Raw genomic sequence first — 17,645 nt, 5'->3', positions numbered from 1 at the left:
TTAAAGTATCAGAGCTCTGCCAAATTTGGTTGATCTCATCAAATTTGAAGCTGCTTGCCTTTGATGCCTCTTATTTGGAGGTTGGATATTGCTGAGGGAGGTATCTTAGCAGTTAAAGTTACTGGACTCGTATCTTGAAGCTTGACTGTTGATCCAGGAATATGTTTAAATCATCCCACAGCAGCTGGGGGATTTAAATTCATTTGGAATGAAAAGCTAGTATCAGTAATAGTGATCATGAAACTACTGGATTATTCAAGAATTCATCTGGTTGAAGAATATATTTTGGGGAATCTTTAACTACCTTAGCCTATTTGAAGCCAGGCTACCAATGTGTACAATCTGGTTCCAACTGCCATTCACTTCTCCCCTAATGGTTCCCATTCTCATCTCCTTATCAGAATCCAGCACGGTAGCCTTTGTGTTCCTGCTCATCTCCCTCCAATAGCTGTCTCCTAGCTTCACACTCCCCTTCTTGCTCCATCTGTTTTCTCTCCCCCACCCTTTTTCCTACGTCTGCCTTCATCTATCATTCACCTGCCACTCTCCAACTCCACTCCCGCTCACCTCCCCTACCTGGCGCTACCTGCCTGTCATCTTGCACCCCTCCTCAGTCTACCAATCACCTCAGAATCCTTTCTCATCACCCTCCTTCTCTTTATACTGGCCATCTTGCCTCTCCACTCTCAGCCCTGATGCAGGGTTTTGACCCAAAATGTCAACAATTCCTTTCCTCCAGCAGGTTGTTTGTTGGTACCAATGTGCATGACTCTTAATTGCCTTCTTGAATACAGAGGCATAGTCGTACAGCACAGAAATGGGATCTTTGACCTACCGTGTCCGTGTAGATCTTTTTGTCCATCTACACGAATCCCATTATCCCACATTAGGTCTGTATCCTATGCCTTATCTTGGAATGATTCACCAAACCACTCTGTGCAAGAGGCAATTGAGGATGGACAATAAATTCTGCCCGTGCTGTCATATCATGAACACACAAGGAAATCTGGTTGTCAATACGAATATCTTCCTTACTGATCACATTGCATGAATTAAAAAAACAACCTACTTTTGAAGATCCCTAGTGAAATGTTATTGTGGTGGAGCAAAAGAAAGCAGAAGTGATGCTAAACTAACCAGGCTCTCTAGAGACTGACTGAAGCTGATTTGTGTTCCCTGTTCAGTCTGATTCTTTTAGTGGGTTTTTTCATTTGAAGTTTTGCTGACTATTTCAATTGCTGCATGACTACCCAGCAAATTATTGACCTCAATGGGTGCTGTGGTTGAAGAGCTGCAAGCAGCTTTTATCTTGGATTTGGCTAAACAGGACAGCAGCATTCCTGACATTCTGACTCCACTGAGCTATTTGAAAAGTAGTTGCATTTGGTGCAGAACTGCTTCTGTACTGTGAGGTGGGGTCTGAATAGTAGCTTTGGGCAATGTACTGGCCTGGAGTTGGTGTCACAGGCTTGGACCTTCTACAGCAGATGTTGCTGGTTTGGTGGTGGTGCCACTGCATTTGCAGAAAAGGGAAAATTGCAGTTGATATCTGGTAGAAGAGGCTGGGAGAACTTAGTACATGATTCTGGCCGGGAAGATCAGTCAGAGGTCATGGTGGCAAGTTCCATATTTTCTAAAGTGTGATTATGCTGGTTGTATGCAATTGTGTTGGTGTGCAGGCTGTTGCTGTGTGTTGAACCCTGTGGATTTGTTCAATGCATTTTCATTTTCTGATAACTATGGCTATCGCTTACAATACATCTTTTGAAAATATGGGTTTGGGAATGACAGTAGATAAAAACAATTTGCATGTAGAGGTAGGAAAAGTGAACCAAAAGTTCTGGTGGCTGAGGCAATCTGTTAGATTTTAGAAAGTAAAATGAACCTGTGGATTTGGATCAGCACTTAATGTGTATTGAGACCTCCTGAAAACATCTGTGTAGTTTGCAAAGATCTGAATGGGAAAAGTGCAAGGATTCCCGCATCAAACACAGTGGATGCCGTAGTCTGTGAGGAAATGTTACTTCTGAAATGTTGGACTTGACTAAAGGAAACACTTCATTTGTACAATGTCTTGGATTTTACCTTGGACCTGAGATGCTTTGAGGGCCTGATATCAGGGCACACATGAATGTAGATTGTAATGGTTGATCTGATTTTCTTTGAGTGTATTTGAAGACTTGAGATGTTGGTTTCTATATTTTGTCTGCTTCAGATGTTGCTGAATCAGGATATCAGGCCCCTTCTATTAAATGGGACTAAACCCCCTTCCATTCCTGTCCATTGTACCAAATTTGTGTTATTTCAAAACAGTATTCTTAATCTCCACATTGATGCAAGTAAAGCCATTGCCATGTCTCCCGGTTTACATTTTTGTATAGAATTTTGGGAAATGTTATTCAAATTGAATACTATCCTTCAAGAATTAGATGGATTTTTCAGAAATTTGCAAAAATGTTGAAGGAGCAATGAATTTGAGTACTTCATTCTCTACAGATGTAACCAATGCAATTAAAATTAAAACAGAAGATTCTGGAGATCAGGTAGTGTGGAGAAAGAAACTGTTAATGTTTGAGATTGTTGACCTTGCATCCGTCAATAATTATTCTGTTACGAATTAGGCTGATTAGGGATAGTCAGCATGGCTTTGTGAGGGGCAGGTCATGCCTCACGAGCCTGATTGAATTCTTAGAGGATGTGACAAAGCACATTGATGAAGGGAGGCAGTGGATGTGGTGTACATGGATTTTAGTAAGGCGTTTGATAAGGTTCCTCATAGAAGGCTCATTCAGAAAGTCAGGAGGCATGGGATCCAGGGAAACTTGGCTGTGTGGATTCAGAATTGGCTCACCCATAGGAGACAGAGGGTGGTGGTGGATGGAGTGTATTCTGCCTGGAGGTCGGTGACCAGTGGTGTTCCGTAGGGATGTGTTCTGGGACCTCTGCTCTTGTGATTTTTATAAATGACTTGGATGAGGATGTGGAATGGTGGATTAGTATGTTTGCTGATGATACAAAAGTTGGTGGTGTGTGGATAGTGTAGAAAGTTGCTGTAGATTACAACAGGTTATTGATAGAATGCAGAGCTGGGCTGAGAAGTGGCAGATGGAGTTCAACCCAGACAAGTGTGAAGTGATACACTTCGGCAGATCAAATCTGAAGGCAGAATACAGGGTTAATGGCAGGACCCTTAGCAGTGTAAAGAAACAGAGATCTTGGGGTCCACTTCCATAGATCCTTCAAGGTTGCTGTGCAGGTTGATAGGGTTGTTAAGAAGGTGTATGGTGTGTTGGCCTTCATTAGTTGGGGTATTGAGCTCAAGAGCCATGAGGTAATGTTGCAGCTCTATAAAACTGGTTAGACCACACTTGGAGTATTGTTCTGGTCGCTTCATTATAGGAAGGATGTGAAAGCTTTAGAGAGGGTGCAGAGGAGATTTACCAGGATGGTACCTGGATTGGAGAGTGTGTCTTATGAGGATAGGTTGAGTGAGCTAGGGCTTTTCTCCTTGGAGTGAAGGAGGATGAGAGGTGACTTGATAGAGGTGCACAAGATGATAAGAGGCATAGATCGAGTGGACAGTCAGATTTTTTCCCAGGGTGAAAATGGCTAACACGAGGGGGCATAATTTTAAGGTGACTGGAGGAAGATATAAGGGGGATGTCAGAGGTAAGTTTTTTTGCACAGTGGTGGGTTCGTGGAATGCACTGCTGGCAGAGGCTGTGGAGGCAAATACATTAAGGACATTTAAGACTCTTAGACACATGAATGATAGAGAAATAGAGAGCTACTGTATGTGGGAGGGAAGGGTTAGATAGATCTTAGAGGAGGATAATATGTCTGCACAACATCGTGGGCCAAAGGGCCTGTACTGTGCTGTAATGTTCTATGAATTAGGTAAAGATTTCTATCCCCAAAGGGTACAAAGTGTGAACGCTTCCTTTCATTCTGATTTCTTTCCTTTTTATAGATGTTCCATTTTTCCTATTGCCTGACTCTTGATATAAGGTAAATTATTGGGTCTGGTCTTCATGTTCAAATTGCTTATTTATTTACTTTTGTGTTCTCATTCATCATGTTCTTCATTGGGACTCATGGGATTTAATCAGCTTTTGTGAAATTAACCCATTCATCTTGATGTCCAATCTCATGATTGGTTTTCCAGCATTCCCCCACATTGCCAATTCCTTTCATCTTAAGATTCTTAGGACTGCAAGAAACTGCAGAGTTGTGGACACAGCTGAGCACATCACAAAATCCAGCCTCCATGTCTACACTTCTTGCTGCCTTGGTAAAGCAGCCAACATAATCAAAGGCCCCACCCACCCCCCCCAGATATTCTCTCTTCTTCCCCCTTCCATTGGGCAGAAGATGCAAAAGACTGAAGGCACATACCACCAGGTTTAAGGATAGCTTCTGCCTTGCTGTTATGAGACTATTGAATGGTCCCTGAGTACGATAAGATGGACTATTGACCTCACAATCTACTGCATTATGGCCTTGCACCTTATTGTCTGCCTGCACTGCACTTTCTCTGTAACTGTAACACTGCATTCTTTTATTGCTTTTTGCTTGTACTAGCTCAATACACTGATGTGATGAAATGATCTGCACAGATGGCAAGCAAAAGTTTTTCACTGTACCTCGGTACATGTGACAATAATAAACCAATTTACCTTAGATTTGTTGGTTAAACATTGTCCAGTATTGCCCATTTGCCTGTTCTCTGCTGTTGTGCTTTCAGCAATCTTGTGTTTTATACTAATATTAAAACAAGCACAATGATGGAAACACTGGGTGGCAGTATCTGTAGAAAGAGAAATAGTTAATGTTTCAGATCAAAGACCCTTTTTCAGAATTGGAAGGGCAAGAGATTGCAGGGGGTGGGGAATCAAAAAGGCAAAGGGAATATCTCTAATGAGGTCAGGGTTGCTGGAGGGATAAGCTGTTTTACCTTTAAGCTGAACTGCCTATTGAAATACTTTTTCCTCATTGTGTAAATTATAGGGTAATTAAGTCCCTCTTGAATTAATACCCTATTAATTAAAGTAATTCTGCACCAAATTTGAAGAATAAGTTGTCATTGGAGAGGAAGTAAGTTTGAGCGAATCATTTTGTAAAACTAAATTTCACTTGTATTTAAGGGCCTCCAATCACTTTTATACTGGAGTTTTACAGAGAATGGGTCTTTATAGTTCTGAGACTGTGGTGCATGTATGGGGACAGAGCTTGTTAACAGCAGAATCTGTGCTGATTATTCTATTTTTAAGGTTACAAATGACCAGCAAATTAATTTAAATGTGCAGATATTGAAGCTGTATAGTGCATTTCCCAGCCAGAGATTCTGCATTTTATCCAATCAATCTCGCAGGCAGGCTGCTCTCAGTGGATTTTCTGGTCTGGCACGTTCCTGTCTGCATCTCAGAAGTTGCTGCTGAATTGAGTGCTGGGTGGGGAAAAGTAGGATAATCTGTTGACTGCTTTGTTAGGTGGTTATTGAGTACTCAATGGATATTTGTGCTGAACAGTATAACCAACATTTGTGTGCTTGTGTTTTATTACATAATTAGTGTTAACCTTGCCATAATGATGAGGTTTTATGGCATTGCTATTGGTGAATAAATAGGCTTCTGTGAGGTGTTTACATTAACCCCGTGATTTCTGGAAGTTTTATGGTTTAAATGTTGATGCACTTACAATGTTATTATTGCACAGTCCACTACAAACTCACTTCACTTTCTGCCTCTGCCTCTCACTGCCTTTTCGTATTCCTCATTGTCTACCACTAAGTTCTTTCCCGTGTCTGCATTTTCCTGTCTTCATTCAGCTTTCACGGCAGGCATCTCATTGGCTTGAATTCCCTCCATGTCTTTTCCAGAACCATTCATATCTCTCCCCTATTCATTTTCATGGCCATGTCTATCTCCTAAGTCTTTTCCTGTATTTTGGTCATAAAGATACTGTCACCACTTCTGCAGCCTCTTCTCCATCCACACAATGGGGAAAGGTTTAGATGCATGATGCAGCTCAGAACTGGGCCCTTTGGCCCAACTCATCCATGCCAACCAAGATGGCTATCTACACTGATCCCATTTGCCTGTGTTGGGAGCATATCCCTCTAAACCCTTCCTAATCATGGACCTGTCCAAATGTCTTTTAAACATTGTACCCGCCTCTATCACTTTGGCAGCTCTTTCCATATACCCACAATCCCTTTGCTTGCATCCACACAGACATTCACTTTCTTTTTTATTTTCTTTCTGTTGACTCTGGCATTCTTCTATCCTGTTTCCATGTCTGTCTACTTCTTAGGAACCACCTAATACACATTCACTTGATGCTACCTTATTTCTAACCCTGTGTCTTTCAATTCCTAAATTCATAATTTTAAACTGCCTTGCAGCTCAAATTTTCCAATGATTCTTTGGTCGGCAATTGCAAAATAGTGCAAGCCAATTCCCCATCTATGTGTGGGCCATATCCCCATCCTTCTTTGCCTTACAAATGAGGCATCAATTCAGCGCTTCTGGTGCATGGTAACAATGGGAGCCAATCATATTACAATCATTTTTCTCCCTCTCTTTACGTTCCTGCAACTTGTTCTCTCACACATGCTCAACTACTCCCTTTTCATGATGGCGAGAGACATGGGAGACTGCAGGTGCTGGAGTCTGGACCAACAAACGATCCGCTGGAGGAAGTCAGCAGGTCGAGCAACATCTGTGTGGGGAAAGGAATTGTTGATGTTTCAGGTTGAAACCTGCATCAGGACCCCTTTTGATTCTTTTTACCATTAAATTTCCCCTTAACGTAGGTTGCAGTAGCCAATCAACCTACCAACACACCTTTGGGATGTGAGAGAAAACTCAGAGGTACAGAGAGAACATGCAAACTCTGCACAGATAATACTGGAGATCAGGATGAACCGATCCCTGGAGCTGAGAGGCAGCAGCACTACTCAACTAGCTACTCTGAACCTAGAGTTAATTTTATAGATTCTTTGCTTTTGTATTCAAATCCCAGGATCCATTCATCCGCACAATAGCCTTCAGCCCCTTGTCTCTGCTGAACTCCCAGTTCTCAAGTGTAGGCCTATTCCTCGTTTCCTGTTAGTGGAAATGTTGGCAGCCATTACATCAGCTCACTTACTTCCCTGTTCCTCCACTCCTTTACCCTCCCAGTTTGAACATTCTCCCTCATTAACTGTGTTTTGTTGCCTCCCTCTCTGCCTTCAAAATCCACTGATTTTTTTTAAAACCTTGAAATCTTCTTTTCTCTGTTCTATTACCCCCTTGGCTTGACTCCCACTAAAGCACGTGGTTATCCCTTCATACATAATGAGCACTGCAGAAATGTCAGTTATTGTATACTCAGCTGTTTTTTTAAGGCTGCTGGCTTTTGCTACTTTTTTTTTAGGTTGGTTCATATAATTAGTCTTTTATATACGTTCAAGATCTGGGAGCTACACCGTGAAAAGGCAAATTGTTAGATTTCTCAATGTACAAAGCAAGCTGCAAAGGCCTCGCCCAGTGTGTGGTTATACAAACTACTTGTCAACGTTGGGGAAGGAGGGCATCATCCTGCCTCCAATACCTGCTCATAACTCTTTCGTGTTTTTCCATTGCTTGGATTCTTTCCAATTTTTAGTGCTATTTGCTGCATTAACCAGCAGCGAGTGCTGTCAGTGGAAACTATGATTCAGAGTCTAAGGATAAACTTAGAATTGCTAATCTTTTAGATATGATGATTTGGGCCATTTGTACGTGGGCAAAGAAACCACTAAGTTCTGCATGGAAACAAAAAGATTAAATTATGCTTGGTTAGTACATATTCAAATTGTTTTTCCAATAAGATATGGAGAATGGAAATGACAAGCGAAGTCTGTACTTGGGACAAAGACTTGTTTTCCCAATTTTATTATGAGGAAAATTTGCCCAAGATGGCATCGAGCAATAGTGCTGTTGCTTGGTAACCCCAGCAACCCAGATTTGACCCTTGCCTGGCATGCCATCTGTGTAGAGTCTGCATGTTCTTCCTGTGACCATATGGCTCTGATTTCTCCTGCCATCACCTTTAGGATGTGGGAGTATCGGGAAAGCTGATGGACATGTAAGAGAACAGGTTACAGGGAAATAAGTCAGGGAATAGAATTTATGGGAATGTTCTGAGAGCTGGCACTTGATGGGCAGAATGGCCTCCTATGTATTATGAAAATCTGTCATTATACACCTCAAAGCACTGATTTGTTGGGTATATTAAGGAGTTGGAGCTCGGTGTCCTCAGCAAGCACAAAAACCTACCCAAATTGAGTAGATGTGGTTGCCTAGAGACAGCACAGAAACAAGGAAGATTGGCAAGGTTGGACCTTTGCAAGAATCCTGAAGCAATGATATGGCAATAATGCAGACCAAGGAAGGCATTGTTGTGATGCTCAAATTATATGAAAGCAGCAAAGAGGGCAGGATGGAAAATGGACTATGGTACTGTTTAACCAGTGTTGGATCTGGAGGTGATATTGTCCAGAAGGTTCTTCAGCAGTCAAGAATGAGGTGCAAATATGGTTACAGCTTTTTTTAAAAAATCTTATTTACAGCGTGGTAATAAGCCCTTCCGGCCCAACGAGTCTGCGCCGCCCATTTTAAACCCAATTTAACCTACCCGTATGTCTTTAGAATGTGGGAGGAAACCGGAGCACCCGGAGGAAACCCACGCAGACATGGGAGAACGTATAAACTCCTTGCAGACAAAGAACAGCAAGCAAGTAACGAGTGCTAACAAAAAGTAGCAGCAGAGAACAGCAAGTAAGAAGGAGCAAAGGAACTTGAGCACATGCTTTCCTTTTGTACTGCAAACTAGTTTAAGCTGGATAGATAAGGGAGTCTTCTCTGACAGGAACAAGAAGGACAGTCGTGATTTACGCTGCCATGTCAGGCTTACAGACAAGGAAACTACAGAAGTACAGAACCAACTATACTACAAATTGGCTTGGGTTAGTACTGACAGGTCCCTGTCAGAGCAGTGGCCGATGGAGCTATGAACTCTGATAGTTTGCTTCCTGAGTGAGAGGTTGCCTTACAAGAAACTCCTTCTGAAGCTTGACATCTAGTCCATTGCCCTTCTTTTTTTTCTCCCCTCCCTCGTTTTGAACCACCACAGATTTTTGAGTTGAATATAAATAGGAACAGGAGAGGGTCATATAAACCCTGTAACCTGCTCCACCATTCTATAAGATAGCTAATCAAATCTTCTGTTCAGCTCCTTCGACAGCTGATTTCTCCATAATCCTTGGTCCACTGTACCCAAAAATCTGTCTCGGCCTTGAGCATACTTAGTAATTCGCCATATACTGCCCTTGCAAGTGGAGGTTCACAGCTCTCTGCTTAAAGAAATTCCTCCTAACCAAATAGCTGGTCACTTATCCTGGGACCATGCCCCCCTAATACGTGACTCTCCAGGCAAAGAAAACACATTCTTTCTGTCCTTTCCAGAGTAAATGCTCAGTCTTTCTGCAAACAAAAAATGAAATTTTCCCTTCTCCTGTATCAGAAGTGGCCAATGCAGTATCGTGGTAGAATGCCCTCAAGTTCTAGACTTTCCCCACCATGGAAACATCCCTGCACCATGTACTCTGTAGAGCACTGCACAATCAAAAGTTGTGCACATTTAAATCAAATCATCCTGTTAACTTAGGACTGGATGTTTCATGTTTTCTTAGTACGTCTTATGCTTAGAATTTCTCAGTATTCGGTTGTGTGTACTGAGTGATGCCCTGATTGCATAATTGTTCTTTTAGAAAGTTTTTCATGTGTGTTGGAGAGACATTGTGTGGTTTGATGTTGCATTAAGAAGATCTGCATTATCCAAAGATGGTTAATACAGATCTGCTTAGTGCCTTTTTTGTCCCCTCCAAGATTGAATATTATAGGGATATGTTTTGGTGATTCCTTTTTATCGTCTAACCTTTTGGAAAAATTGAATGTAGAAGAGCTTTATTCTATTTTGTTTTTTTAAATAAATGCACTTTTTCTCTGACCGTTATCAGGCATCTTTCTTGAAGTGTGATATCTTATCAGCTACACAGAGGTATGCCCTGATGTCTCTTCCTTTCTATATTTTGCTCATCTAGTCCATCTCTCAACGGCCTGTCTTGATTTGCTTCATGGAGGTTTGACAGAATACATTGGGTTTCTGAGTGGTATGGCTTAAAAAAAGGATGAGGTTTGGCCGTGCTCTGGAGAGGAAATCTGGGGTGTGAGATTACCAGCCATCACAATAGCTACCCAGTGTAATGGTGGTTTGAGCTAAGGTTACCTGCTAATTATGAAATGGTGTTTTTCCCAGAAGTGTTTATTTGTTGCTTGGATACAGAACTGATATTTATCTTTTTTCGATAATCAGTATTCGATGCAAATTTTGTACATTAGGTGGTAGATGAGAGATGGTGTTATTCCATAAGTTTGCATGTCTTAAGAGTGCCTTAGTCATAAGTGTGTTGATCCATGAAACTGCTGCAAAGGAAAGTCTTCCTCAAATTAAACTCGTGAGTGGTTATCAGCCAGAAACTTCTGGTTTCCTAGCACTTCATCTGGATCTTTCCCATATTTTCTTTTATTTCAAATTTGTGTATGTATTCCATTTAGTAGAATTCAAGGAGACCCGGTCCCAGTTATGGGTGAGTATGGCCAGGCCTTCCATGGTGTGTTACATAATGATGTGCCCTTTTCTAGGCAGCTTTGAGCCCAAATATTCTCCATGCCTTTCATACGCAATACCTGGTACAGCTATTGCATTTGGAGATCTGTTTGTTGCTACAGATTCTAGCATCTGTAATCTGCTGGAGGAACTCGGTGAGTAGAGCAATATCTGGGGTGAGGGGAAGGAATTGTCAATGCAGGGTTTCAACCTGAAACATTGACAATTCCTTTCCCCTGACAAATGCTGCTCGACCTGAGTTCCTGCAGCAGATTGTTGCTACAGCTATTGCATCTTCTATTTGTGTCTCTACAGATACTGCCTAACCTACTCAGTATTTCCAGCATCTTGTTTTTATTTCAGAGTTCCGTTGCCTGCAGTTTTTTTACTTTTCAAAATATATCCAGATTTGACTGTTCCTGTTACAGTACTTGTTTGTAAGTATTAAAGAATTGCTGGAATGCCATGCTGGATTTGAAGGCAAACCGCCTGCAAGAAGGTGTTGTCCCCTTGTGGGTTACAGCCCTATTTTTCAACTTTTTTAAAATTTCAAAATAAACTTTTTTCATAATAAAAAAAATATATTCAAAGGAAGAACTCAGTTCAAAATACAAAAGCTTAACATTCATGGTTGTTACATTCAGTAGTGTAAAACGTAAAGGGAGAGGAAAAACACAGACATAGCACCATTGCCATTTGTATGGCTCCCTGAGGTGATACACCCTTCACCTTGTTTGAGGGGTTTCCCCTCCTGACTCAGCCCCTCTGTGTGCGGTAGCAGAAGGAGCCCAGACTGTGGTCCTTCCCCACAGGGCCGTAGCGTTGGCCGCACCGAGCTTCAGTGCGTCCCTCAGCACGTACTCCCGCAGCCTGGAATGTGCCAGTCAGCAGCGTTCCCCTACGGACATCTCGCTGAGCTGGGAGACCAAATTTCAGACAGACCAAAGGGCGTCCTTCACAGAGTTGATGACCTTCCAGCAGCACTTGATGTCTGTGTGACCCTGGGAACAGCCCATAGATCAGAGAGTTCTGTCACAGCTGCTGGGAATGAAGCAGGACATGGACTCTTGCATCCTTCTCTGTACCTTCTTAGCAAATCCACAGTCTGCAAAGAGGTGGGTGACTGTCTCCTCCCCACTGCAGCCATCCTGAGGACAGTGTATATGGGGGGGTGATATGTCCTCTGTAGAGGAAAACTCTGACTGGGAGGGTACCTCTCACCACCAGCCAAGGGAGGTCTTTGTGCTTGTTGGTCAGATCTGGCGATGAGGTGTTCTGCCATGTAGTTTGGACTATTTACTCTGGAAGCAACCCCACAGAATCCATTATGTCCCTATCCCACAGTGTCTGAAGTATATTCCGTGGTGGCCACTGTCTGATGGACTTGTGGTCAAAGGCGTTGGAAGAACTCCTCCACAAAGGTCGGTGGTGCGGCAACGTCCAGCCGATTGGGGCATTGTGGGGTAGAGGGGCCAGGCCTATCTTACACAACACCGGTGACAGGTAGAAGATAAGATCTTTATTAGTCACATGTACATTGAAACACACAGTGAAATACATCTTTTGCATAGAGTGTTCTGGGGGCAGCCCGCAAGTGTCGCCATGCTTCCGGCGCCAATATAGCATGCCCACAACTTCCTAACTGGTATGTCTTTGGAATGTGGGAGGAAACCGGAACACCCAGAGGAAACCCACGCAGACACGGAGAATGTACAAACCCCTTACAGACAGTGGCTGGAATTGAACCCGGCACATAGTGACACTTGGTGCCCATGTACTTGGGGTCCACACACCAACTGATACAGTCTCACACGAAGGTGGTCATCAGGATGAGGGCAACACTTTTGCCCCCATTCTTAGGGGAATTGTGCAGGCCATGATTGCCAGTGTATTGGGAATTAGTAGCTAAAATGCTTGTCTGATATCCTTGCTATGCAATGTAGTCTGTTGCCCAGTAGGATGCAGGTGGCTTCTTTTCCTTCCCCAAGATGAAAAGTTAAGCATGTTAAAAAGGTTCCCAAGGATTGGATGATGTTGCCTGCAGGTGTTGGATGACATGTGACTGTGTGCCAAGTTGTACAGGTTGTTTTGAGGGAACTGGCTGTGTCAAATTATATTGCTTGGTGAGCTGTGGAACAGTAGTTCAGACTAAGCTAGGTCTAAAGTAATGGTGTCAATCTCTTTGGAATTTGGGCATTTCCCAGCAGAACTTGTACATGTGCTTGTCAATATAATGCTGAACAGGTAGGCAAAGCACTCTGTGATGAACTTTCATGGTCAGGCCATAAATGTGAGAGAGTAGGATTAATCATGTCAATGTAGAGATGGTGGGCCGAATGGTCTTCCATGCTGAAGGTCCTCTGATTATTCAAAGGATCCAAAGTGCAGTTTTGTGGAGTATCTTTTTGTTGTGGGTTTTGCATCATGAGTTCAGCTGCTGTGCTATCATCAACTTTTTTTAATTGCTAGGTCTGCATTGAGCATCTTTTTGCGATCTGCTATTTGGTGCTCCAGTATTACAGTGGACTTTGTTTCCTCCTCAGGTAAAGGAGTTAACTAAGTATCTGGATCCTGCTGGTCTTGGGGTCATTGGCTTTGATGACTTCTGTCGTGGAATTGCTGCCATCAAGAATAATGGAGGTAAGGAATGTGTGATTATAAACAGAGGGTTTACATGAATTGCATGTTACAAAAATTAAATGACTCTAAATGTTTTAAAACTAGTTCAATATAATGATAATAAAATGGCTTAACTCTAAATATCACTATCTTAAACCATTTTTGATAACACCTACCTTGTAAATCTATATGAAGAGTTCATTCAGCCTATAATGTCTGTGCTGACTATTGTGTCAACCTAAACTAATCCCAAATGCCTACATGTGGTCTATATCCTTCCATTCCCTGCTTGTATCTGTCTAAATGCCTCTAAAAGGTTGCTATCAAATCTGCCTCTACCACCTCCCCGGTAGCACATTCCAAGCACCTACCACTCTGGTTTAAAAAAAACTTGCCTCGTAAATCTTAAACTTTCCCCCTCTTGCCTTAAAGTTATGCCTTCTAGTTTTTGACATTCTCACTCTGGGGAAACAAACTTCGACTATCTACCCTAACTATGCATCTCATTATTTTGTAAACTTCTGTCAGTTCATAGTCATAGAGGGACATGGCATGGAAACAGGCTGTTGGGCTCACTGAGTCCACACCAACTATTAGCCACTCATTTACACTAATCCTATATTAATCTCATTTTTTAATTATCCCCACTTTCACATCAACTCTCCACAGATTCTACCACTCACCGACACCCTAGAAGCAATTTACAGCGGCCAATTAACTTGCACATCTTTGGGATGTGGAGGCAAACTACATGATCGCAGGAGTGATGTGCAAACTCCAAGCAGGCAGCACCTGAGATCAGCATTGAACCAGGTCACTGGTGTTGTGAGGCAGTGGCTCTACTGATTATGCTAATCTGCCACCCTGTAGCTTTGTTCATAACTATACCCCTCACCTGAGGGTTAATAAAATATTCTGTATTTAGTCTTGGTTTTCCCATCCATACACAAGTTAGCACAGACTGTAATTTGCTATTTATTAATTTACTTTTCAATATGCTGAATCTCCATGCTTACTGGTCTACATTGGCTCCCGTTTAAGCCACAGCTGGTTCCCAACTCCCTTCATGAACACTCCCTATATCTGCAGCCAACTTGGGCCTACTGATAGTAGTGCTCTGATAGTAATCACTTGAGCATCCCAAAACTGAATTGCTCTGCTCTCAGCAATTGTTTCTTTGACTGCCAAGTCCCTAACCTTTGAAAATTCTTTTCTTAAGACGTTTCTTAAGAACTACTATTTTGATCAAGCTTTTGGTCAACCCACCAAATATCTCCAATGGTTTGGTGTCAAATTTTGTCTAACGCTTCTGCAAAGCCTTGGGAGGTTTTACTAAGTTAAAAGGCACTACATAGATATAAACTGTTCTGGCATTGGAGTTAGTTTAATCTGCTACATTAAAGGTGAAACCTCAGCCTATGTGGGATAAGTGGAATGTTTATAGAGCTACATTGAGAAAGGTGTATAAGAAAGAGTCTGTTTCCCACTATTTTAAAATCTCATTCTATAAGGTGTATATGATTGATTTCTGTCAAATGTGCACATGTGTAGTTTGTTTTTGCAACAGTTGTCATTCTTTCCAGCTAGTGCTAGAAAAATTGAGAATTTAGTCTGAAAACATTAGAATGAATGCTTCCTATCTTAGCTTGCACAGACTCCAGCCTCTTGCAAACAGTGCAAGTATCAACTTTCTCCCAGCTCACTTATAGACAGCAGGTTAGTTTTTTGTTGTTTTAGTTTATGGTCACCTCTTATTTACCTTCTTGCAACACCAGGCATACTTCCAGGAAAGCTCCCATTTAGAGAGTTATAACAATTTTTAAATTTTGGCTTATTTACTTTGGAGGGGAGTCTGCTAACTTTGATTTTGTCATAATTGTTTTTAATAAGTCCCCAGGAAATTCTGAAACCTGCTGGGATGAAATGACATGCTTCATTTATTAATGTGCTAATTGTAACCTGCTTTATTTGTTCTTTGATCATTCAACTCAGTTGGAGTTTAGACAGCTTTAATTTTTGTTTCAGTGCCAAACCAATCAACATTGATAAAAGTTTGCCTTTATATTTTGGGATGGGTACTAGGAATCCTTCAACTTGTGGAGGTGGTCTTGCCAGGTGTGTGGGACATCATAATCTGCAATACCACCCTACTACCACCTCCCCCACCACTCCCTCCCCATCCCCACAATACTGACGAGTCCACTTGTTAGAGGGGTCAGTAGAATTGAAGTGAGGCTCTGCTTATACCAGCTGAGAAGGAAGTTCTGCGGACACCATGCAAGCTACGTAATGCTGTTAAAAGTCAGTTGCTTCTAATCAAGCTGTTCTTTTGTTATAGCTTTAAACCACAAGCAGGCTGAGATTGATTTGTATCTATCTGAAGTGTAGGAGCTTTTGAGTGTCCTGTCATTGAACAGGAAGATGAATGGTCTGCTCAACTGGACACTGCGGTAATACCAAATAATGTGGATTAATGAGTTGTCACAATAGTGTATGTGGAGTGTGGCGTGCTTCTGGAAATGAGATTCCATGCTGAACTGTTGATGAAATGAGGAAAGTCTAAAAACTTTGCTGTCATCTTGGGTTAAATTTTCTTTTAATGTCCTGAGGATCTTTACCTGCAGTCCTATCCTTTGGGAGCAGGATTGATCCATGTTTTATTGCTAAGCAACCAGGACACTAAGAGTACAGCAAGAACTGCAAGCTCTTGTTTTCCATTTCCTAAAATAAAGGTTAATCTACTTTAGAAAAAATGAGCTTGAACGCAAGTCCTTGATTTCTAGGCAGAGTCTGAAGATTACACGGCTAACCTATCTTATCTGACCTTGTGAACTACCAAGCTATCATCTGGGAACAAGATATCCAGGGTAGAAACAGTTGCCTTCAGTAAATTTGTGATTTCATAGGTATTTGACCTTCCTGAATGTCTTGTAGCCCATACTTGCCACTTGTAAATCTCACTGCCTCGATTTATCAAATGAGCTCTGTTATAATGTTGACAGCTATTTCTGTGTGGTGATAATGCAGGTAGATGAACCTGCAAATGGTGGATTTAGTGTGGTGCAAATGTGACGGGCATAGAATCCCCAGACCATTGGAGGCAGAAAACCGGTAGTGTCACCAGAACCACCCAGGCAAACTTACTGCTTCAAGAGGATTATCTCTGTCAGATGCCCTCCATAAAAACTACAGGTTGCATTAAAGCAAGTGGAAATGGCACTTCAAGAATTGATACATTGATCTCGTGTTATTGGCCAGAATCATACTCGTAAGCCATTAGTGACACCATTATTGTGTGTATAGATTTTTAAAACAAGAAGTACAGCTCCCTTACCTGTCACTTGTTTGTGGGAGAAATCATCTCAACAATTGAGATAAACATTTAGGTCCTCTTCTGCAAACTCAGCAGTGCCTCTTCGCTCCAGTCAAGAATTTTCTTCAAATTCCTTGGAGTATTTGGTTACACTAATCTTTTCGATATCAAGTACAATGTGAATGATTCATTATCTGGTGATGTGAGACTTTGTAGCCGTGTGTGTAGGCATTTCTTGGTGTTCAGTTGAGGTGAGTTGCCCTGGAGAGGTAGAGAGGGAGGGGATGAAACCCTCGGGGGGGGGGGGGGGGAAAGTAGTGCAGAATTTACTGTTTCATTGACATTGAGAGAGTGTTTGAAGAGATGTGTATCCATACCTTTTTTCAGCATCCAACTGTTTCTCTGGTTATGGCTGACTTTATTATTGGTTATGTGGCATTGGGACCTTGGGTGAAAGTAAGTTGGTGTGCGCTGGACAATGCACTGGAAAGAAAGTAGCTGGTAAAGAATAAAGTTTAAGAGAGTGGCCAATGCAGTTAGTATTAATGAGTTAAATTGTCAAAGTTACCAATGCAGAGGTACTAGTAAGAAATTACCCTTGACCTCTGGCTGCCCTCTAAATTGGGGTTTGACAGCTGTGCCAGTATCCATACTCATTGTTGTGTTTTCTAAATCTTGCTGAAGGCGTGTTAAATTGCTGCATTGTGGATACAGGAGCAGCAGGAATGGTTGGAGTTTCAACAACTCCATTGGAGAGCAATAGAATGAGTTATAATCAGGTGATTGCAGGAGGTGTCTGTGCTGTGTAAAGCCCTGGGATTATTGGCCCAGTCACATCTCCACTGTTTAAATGTCTTGATGCAGGGTTTGGGCCTGAAATGTCGACAGCCCCCCACCCCCCACCAGATGCTGTTCTACCCGCTGAATTCCTCCAGCAGATTGTTTGTTGCTCGAGATTCCGGTGTCTGCAGCCTCTGGTGTCTCCTGCTGTGTTTAAATGTTTAGAAATGAGGTAACTCCA

General features: G+C 42.1%; 1 protein-coding gene across 2 annotated transcripts in view; it reads left to right on the top strand.

The window, feature by feature from the left end:
- Nucleotides 1-17,645, top strand: part of rab11fip3 (RAB11 family interacting protein 3 (class II)) — a 78,348-nt gene that overhangs the window by 12,952 nt on the left and 47,751 nt on the right. For both annotated transcript variants that reach the window (XM_052021181.1, XM_052021180.1), the window contains exon 2: nt 13,236-13,332. In XM_052021181.1, coding sequence (XP_051877141.1) covers nt 13,236-13,332 — 97 coding nt within the window. The remainder of the gene's footprint in view (nt 1-13,235; nt 13,333-17,645) is intronic.

The sequence above is a fragment of the Pristis pectinata genome, chromosome 8 (assembly GCF_009764475.1).
Source record: "Pristis pectinata isolate sPriPec2 chromosome 8, sPriPec2.1.pri, whole genome shotgun sequence".
Classification (NCBI taxonomy): domain Eukaryota; kingdom Metazoa; phylum Chordata; class Chondrichthyes; order Rhinopristiformes; family Pristidae; genus Pristis; species Pristis pectinata.
Note: the sequence above shows the minus strand (reverse complement) of the source record. Positions and strands in the feature narration are given on the sequence as shown.